Source organism: Notothenia rossii (genome assembly GCF_949606895.1).
Source record: "Notothenia rossii genome assembly, chromosome: 5".
NCBI classification, from domain to species: Eukaryota; Metazoa; Chordata; class Actinopteri; order Perciformes; family Nototheniidae; genus Notothenia; species Notothenia rossii.
Genome location: NC_136903.1, coordinates 83,302,615 through 83,310,360, shown reverse-complemented (window position 1 = coordinate 83,310,360; position 7,746 = coordinate 83,302,615). Strand labels below are relative to the sequence as shown.

Below are 7,746 nucleotides of genomic sequence, written 5' to 3'. Positions count from 1 at the left end.
CTAAACGGCTTGTTGGAGCTCCTGCCTCCCCCCACCCCCCCTCCCTGTGATACAGCGGGACAGCGCGAAACTCATCCTGAGCACACACAAACACTCACAGCCGAAGTAAAAACAATTAGTGTGGCTTGATATTGAGTAAGAAAAAGGTTGATGAACGCTGTGAGAATGGGTCTGCTGCGGAGAGCATTTCTCCGTGCAAGTCAATGCCTGTTAGTTGAACATTTACGCTAAAGGTCCGCCCCCTGCGTTTAATAGTGACGCCAAGGGATCCTGGTGTGTGAGGAGCTCCGCGGATTGGTCCATTTTGATTCGAAATAAATGGAAAAAGAAAAATCTCCAACGAGGCGTTTTGGGGCAGCATAGGCAGGTATTTTCTGTGTTAGAGTTTTACTCACTACAGGGTGTACTTTGAGGGTTTTTGACCCTGCAGACCGTTTACATGCAGAAAAACCTTCATAACACACAAGGGGATGGGTAATAACCGGAAAAGCATGACATGGGACCTTTAAGTAAGTGTGATTTTATCCAGCAGTGTATACATATCCATAATATATACAGCATGAGAAAGGCATTAATAAAAAATGGCACAACAGTATATTCTTATGTTACTTGTCTGTAAAGTATATAAGAGTAGATAAAAAGCTAATGTTATCAAGGTCTTTTGTGAAGACATGACAGTACTACAGTACTTTGATAATATAACGAACAAAGAGTACAATTTAATTTCAGGCACATTCATCATCAATTGCAAATTGCACTGCATTCAACTGGAAGAAATCAATCGGCACTTTGAAACGGTTTGACTTTTTTTTCTCAAAACATACATATTCAAATACAAAGAGTCTTTCAAAGGTTTCATCTTTAGAAATACTGCTGAGTGGATGTCATGCTGAGGGCCATTCAGTAGCTTTGTAAATTCAATATAATAGTAACACTGTGTAAAACTCCACAAGAAATATAATGTACACACACTGGGGTGATGACCTCAAAACATCAGCATTTTCTATACAAACAAATCCTATAATTCACTCCAATATCTGCAAGTGTATATTTCACAATGTATATTCAGAATACCAAATATTGTTCTAAAACAGCGACCAATATTTTCCCTTTTTTTCTAGCTGCAAATATTACTATATGGAGCAAAGTGTGTTTGTTAAGTTATACTCATCACAGAACACAAGCAGGAACTGAGTAAAAATGAAGGATGTTCAGTTTAATAATCCAGTGGGATCTTTTGTGAAAAATGGTGAAACAGTTATTTTGGATGAAGCGTTTGATGTATCCAAGCTGCTCCTGAAATATAAAATCTTCCTTGAACTAGGATGGATCTGTTTTCTAAGTCAGAGCTGTTTCCATCCTCCACTTCCTACCATTGGGTGGCAGCCTTGTCTAAGATCCCCTCCTGGTGATCCGTTTCACAAAGAATATTCCACAGCAGGTCTGAGTTCAGAAGCAGCAGGTAGCCATGTTGTGCTCCACAGAGTCCTAGCAGTCACACAGCAGGGCGCGTTCATTTTACTGAGCGGGTGCTATAAAACAGTAGCCTCCTCCATGGCATTGACCCACCTGAAACACAAGAGAAATCTCTTATGGCACCAAATCTTAAAGGGGGACTCCACCCAATTCACATGACAAAGCCACTTTACTGTAGTCTCAGTCTGACTGCTGCTTTTAATGAAGGGAAGGGTGCATTATGGGAAATGAAGAATCCAGTGTTCGTAAAGATGAAGCCATATCAAGGTTAAGGGGTCCGGGTATTGCAGAACTAAATTGGTCATTTTGTTAATCTAACTTTTGTTATGATCAGTTCTTTTTATTTTTTATTGTCAGGATACTTACTGACAGAGACCTTTCATAGTTAAAAAATGAACTCTTCTGCGCTCTCTGGTGGACAAGCTATGGCATTACATTGACCTTAGTTTGGAATTGCTGTGCTGTAGTTTGTTGTTTCATGACAAAATAATTAATCGATAAGTCTGCAGTTTTTATCTGATCCATTCCAAAGAATGACAACCGTCATCAAGGAGGTATGTTAAAAGCAGGATTGGTCAATCACGTTAGATACCTCCATTTCCAGGTATGTACTTAATTTTTACTATCCCCCTCGATGAGTGATTTAAACTTAAAGGTCCCCTTTCAAACTCTTTTTCAACAATATAAATTATAGGATATGCAAAACGTGTCTCTGAAGTGTTTGGCTTGAAATACCAAAGAGATCATGCATTGTTTCATGCCGTATACCCCTCTGTTTCAGCCCTGTTTCAAAAGTGCTGATTCTCTATCTGTAGCTTTAAATACAAATGTGTATACATTTTTTATTATGAAAAATTAAGTCGTATTAGTCCTCCATATATAAGTCTATATCTATAAATTATTCCACAAAACACATATATCGGCAGATACTGTATGTGTCAGAATTTACAATTCTCAATTGTATTTACTAGGGATGTAACGATACCAAAAACTCACGGTACGATAATATTGCACCGTGAAAAAGGAAGGAAAAAAGAAAACAAAAAAAGTAACAAAGATTTGGGAGAAATGTTGTCTTGCCATTTTTTTTTTTACTTGAAAAAATAAATCTGATTTGTACAGCATTTTAGTAGGATAGTATTTACTAATCTAGGTTAATTTTGTTAGTGACTACATAAAACTACGTTAAAAAGCATTTCCTAATCAACCTTATGAGGATACAGATTGGTGCATATATCTGATTGGTGCATATACCTGATTGGTGCATGTCAAATGTTCCAAAAGATGAGTAATAATAAGTCATAATATCTCCTGTGAGGTCCCTGGTGGTCTAGTGGTTAGGATTCGGCGCTCTCACCGCCGCGGCCCGGGTTTGATTCCCGGTCAGGGAACACAGTTTTCCCAAACACTGACCCTCCATAAAGAAAAATCTAAAGTTTATATAAGCCGTTGGTGCTTACCTTCGTGCAGTGTTAGGATCCTCCGCCCTGAAGGTGTAGTACAGGGTTTTCTTGTGGTACAGGTGGAAGACGTTGCTGCTCTCTTCTCCCTCCGGCCTCTCGGTCAGCTTGACCGTGAAGGCCTGCAGTGGTAGACTCTCTGAAGCCACTTTATCCTGGAGGAACCAGAGGTACAGACATTAAACTCACAGATACAAGTTAACCACATGAATGAGATGACAGAAATATGCAAATAACAGGAATGTCTTAATAAGAACAAAGCAATGCACACATGTCAAAGAAAGAGAGCACAGAGAATCCCTTGATAGGTCATGTGGAGGAGGGTTGAACAGTGGAAATGTGAGTGTTGATTAGTGCATTGGCCAGATGACAATAAGAAAAGGATAGACGAAGGTTGCGAGGAAATGAATGAGATATAATTGAGTGTTTTGGGGCTGGTGTGGGAGACTCTGTGCCCCCTCACCTCCGGGGCTGTGAAGGTGTAGAGCACCTTGTCTTTGAGGAGGAACCAGAGCCGCTTCCACTTCCTCTTGCTCTTCTTTCTCCGCTGCAGGCTGCCGCTCATGGTGGAGCCCTCCACTGTAAGCGACACCTGATGAAATAAATGCCAACATAAGATTCAATGTAATACACCAAAGCAACAAACTATACAATCATAATCTCCATTTTATCTGACAGTTTCAACTATTATTTCAACAAAAACTAATCTGATTTCTATTGCAGGGGAAGGATTTCATTACATTCCTGTTTTTTTGTCTAACCTCTGAAGATGAGAATTAAGGGGACAAAGTCATATAGTGACACCGCTGGCAGCTGTTTGACACTACTCTTCAGCTGTCAGTTGTCATACATGCCTAACATTCCATTCCACAAGCTTTACATTACTGACACAGGTCCCTGGTGGTCTAGTGGTTAGGATTCGGCGCTCTCACCGCCGCGGCCCGGGTTCGATTCCCGGTCAGGGAACTCAATTTATTTACTGGATACTATGGGTTCGATTAAAAACATATAAGCATATAGAACTAAAAGAAATTTGTGTTGTAACTGGGGATTTGATTTAATTCCATCAAAGTAATCTGTCACCAGCCTCACTTAAAGGTGACCTATCATGCAAAATGCACTTTTGTACATCTTTTATACATGAACATGGGTCCCCGGTGTTCCAAGGAACTCACCAAGTGTCAGAAAACACAACCCTCTCTATTTTCCTCCATACTCAAATCTCTTAAAAAGGGGCTGCAACGGATCTGATACAGACTGATCCAGATTTGAACACTTCTCTGACGTCACAGAAGTGGCGCTACAGCTATTAGGCCAACTCCACCAATCAGGAGGAGACAGCCACGGACATTGCCGTTTGAAAGCGCTGGAGACGCTGTAGTGCATATGCCAGGCCTGTAGATGGTGCTGTTCTCACAGAATCAGCCCATGCAAAGACAGTGTTACATTGAGCGAAATGAGGAATGGCTAAAATGCATGATCTGTTTGGTATTTTGAAAAATAAAAAGTATAAATATGCCTTATATAGGTATGGTCCTACACTATATTATTCAAATATAGCATGATAGGTCCACTTTAAACATCTATCATGACCATGAGACAGACAATGAGAAGTGGATTTGGAGTTGAGGGGTTGAGATGCATAGTGATCAGGAATTTGCCCCGTCAAGCTTAATTTGTTTTTGTTATGAAAACAGACCTGGTTGAGAGGGGAGGTGGTCTTCCGGCTCTTCCACAGGCTCGGGGGCTGCAGGCTCTGGAAGACAGCAGAGAGCGGACGGCTGGCCCGGTGAGTCCGAGGGCTGGAGTTCCCGCACGCCCCTGACAAGCTGCCACCTGTAGACAAACACATGAACAGTTAATACCATATCAAGAGGAAGGAATACTTTTTTCTTTTTGATCTTCCCCATCACGAGTGACAGTACATGCAGAAAAGCTGACATTCACCTCTTTTCCTGAGCTCAGTATAGCAATGATCACAGACTTTAGCCACCCTGTCTTTGAGGTACTTCAGAGGGTATCTGTTCCTGGAACAAGACCTGCACACCACCTGCTCAGAGACACAATACACACATTTAGATATCACAATATACACACCACATAGACATAGAAAGGCTATTTGACCTTGTGATACTTGATATTCCATCCATATGATAAAATGACAACTTGCAACCAAACAAATGATCAAAAGTGGCCCTTAAATGAAGAACCTATAGCACAATGGTTTTATTGGAAACCTAGCAATTAATTATATTATATTACTATTAATATCAGGTCCGGTTCAGAAACTGTAAAAACAAAGTTGTGTGTATCTGACCTTGCCACAGGCGTTGCAGTGGTGTCGTCTCAGTGTGAGGCTGAAGTCAGAGGTGCAGTTCATGCACATCATTACATGAGAAACAGGCACCAGCAAAGGAGCAGCTTCACCCAGCGCCATCCACAGCTTCTCACGGGCCTGTTGGAGGCAAGGACCAGGTGTGGTTATAGAAATATTATCGGTTTATTGACTGCAGTGAAAACGTTTTTGGAAGTCTAAACGCAATATAATAGGGATTTAAGCAGATTATTTTGTTGGATAAAACATAGTGTAAATTAAAATCATAATGACATCCAAGCAAAGGTTACTGTATGTGAAACACACCTTATTATTGCAGATTTTGAAAGGAAACATTTAATCATTACATTATATTTGATGAACCCAGAATAAAAAACGGCCTCTCTTCGTTCTTACCTCACTGCAGGGTCCACCAAACGTACAGAGTCCTGCAGCGTGGTCGGCTACAGCCCGACTCAGAGTGTGGAACCAGTCCTCACGCTCTCCCACTGAACTGAGGAAACAGAAACACAGAAACAATCATACCTCATACTTCTGAAAGGCTTTAGATGGATCATCAAGACTGATTCATCCATCATCAGAGAAAAGTATTTCGAAACAATTTCAAAAGCATTATTTTTAAGGTTTGGTCAGATGCTCACCTGGCTGACAGTGTTATGGTGATGTCAGACACCTCGATCCTAAGACAGTTCAGCACGTCGTCGAGGAGGGGTTTGCTCACCTGTGTGTGAGGGGGGCAAATGCACATCACAGTTAAACCAAAAAATATAGAAAGTTAGAGATTAACTGTGATTGACATGAAAGGGAGAAGTGAATCTACCTTCATCCCGGACAAAGACAGCGTGTTCTTAAGCCTGTATTTTCCATCCTGCTGTGGGTAGGTGTACAGCATTATATCGTTCATCTGATAAAAACACATAGAAAGAGGAAAAATGCAAATTATGTTAGGGGTGTCCTATTTGATTATACGAATAACATAGCAGATAATGTAACATCTTAGTTGACTGACTACAAAAATGTGTTAAATTCCCTATTTCCCTATATCTATTCAAGGATGCAAAACCCCATATTGCCACAAGGTGGTGGTGTTCCCTTGAGAATAATGTCTACAATTGCAGCACACACCTCTCTCTTTATTCTTTCTTTCTTTCATGAGAGCTACTTTCTGTGCTTACCTACTTTGATCACGTTTCCTTTCACAGTGTTCACACATGTCGGTGAACAACATTCCCATGTATGCACACAACAAAATGAGGTAATACAACTGTTTATTTGCTTGTCAGACCAGAAGTATTGTGATCTCCTGAACACACTGAGAAGTCCATTGTGTTACGAGAGGCATTTCATTCCTTCCCAGACAAAAGGGATGACATCATGGGTCACACCTAATGTGTGCTCTAAACATCCGCTGGGGCCGTAAAGGCAGCATCCAGGAATTCTCCACCCTGCTCCGGGCTCCAGGCCTCCCCTCCCAACCTTCCCAGGCTACACTGAGAACCAGGACTGGGTGGAACCGGCCACCTTCACCACAACAACAACAACACACGCAGCAGTAACGGGTTCACTGGACTCTACTGGCTGGAGACAAAACACAGCGCGATGGCCAAGCCCCGAGCCCTGCCTCTGACCTCTGGGCTGCAGCCACCGCAGCTCGTCTGCTCCACCCTGCGCCGCTCATTTACTCCAGGATTCCTTCCACAGAAAACCAGCCAAGTGCCAAGTTACAGATGAGTCAAACGACTTTCCCAGATGAGACGCAACATGTACCCACTTGACCTGTCGGCACTTAAGACGTTTCGTTTTTCAAAAGAACTCACGAAACCTTCATTTTATTCCCCTTGGAGGTATGATTAGGCCCACACAAATTAGACCTGACTGTTCATGATCCCGCTTATTTTCAAAGGTCGCTCCCCTTGAGCCTTAGCCTGAATGCAATACCTACATTTACATTGCAAAAAAAAGGAAATATATTTAAATTTGATTTAAAAGCTCAAGTCTTGAGTACAGAAACAGAGAGTTGTGACACAATCTCAAATGTGCCTTCTAATAAATGCTCAGCACAGACCCACAACTGTCTTTTATCACATAATATAGGGTCTGCATTTACTGTACTACATCCACAGGTAATTATCTCTTTCCACCAGCCTGGCAAGAGAACAACTCAAAAGTACAAAGTACAATATTCTTTCTTATTTCCTCTTCTTGTCTCATTCAGCTTTGTTTTTCCTTCTTTTCTTCTTATTTTTTCCATTATGTGTAAGTACTACTTATGTTTGTTGTAAATACATTTTTTACGGCAAATTATTTTGATATAATAATAAAAATATATTTTTAAAAAACCATGCTGCTCCTTGTATGCCTAAACATTATCGATAAACAAAAGTGTGGAGAAAAAAATGCAATAATACAAATAACATGTGGGGAAATTGGCTCAAACTCGACCCCTTTCCAGCCCTAGGGAATTTGAGAAATTAC

The 7,746-nt window shown here is 41.1% G+C and overlaps 1 protein-coding gene across 2 annotated transcripts in view; it reads right to left on the bottom strand.

The window, feature by feature from the left end:
* Nucleotides 1-500: 500 nt before the first annotated feature.
* fgd5a (FYVE, RhoGEF and PH domain containing 5a) overlaps nt 501-7,746 on the bottom strand; it is a 34,245-nt gene continuing 26,999 nt past the window's right edge. The window contains exons 13-21 of one of the 2 annotated variants that reach the window (XM_079681635.1): nt 6,092-6,175; nt 5,913-5,992; nt 5,668-5,764; nt 5,254-5,391; nt 4,884-4,986; nt 4,636-4,772; nt 3,400-3,528; nt 2,937-3,091; nt 501-1,569 (exon numbers count right to left, since the gene is read on the bottom strand). In XM_079681635.1, the coding sequence (XP_079537761.1) occupies nt 1,533-1,569; nt 2,937-3,091; nt 3,400-3,528; nt 4,636-4,772; nt 4,884-4,986; nt 5,254-5,391; nt 5,668-5,764; nt 5,913-5,992; nt 6,092-6,175 (960 nt within the window). In that variant the 3' untranslated portion in view covers nt 501-1,532. The remainder of the gene's footprint in view (nt 1,570-2,936; nt 3,092-3,399; nt 3,529-4,635; nt 4,773-4,883; nt 4,987-5,253; nt 5,392-5,667; nt 5,765-5,912; nt 5,993-6,091; nt 6,176-7,746) is intronic. The other variant, XM_079681636.1, reaches the window with a different exon arrangement.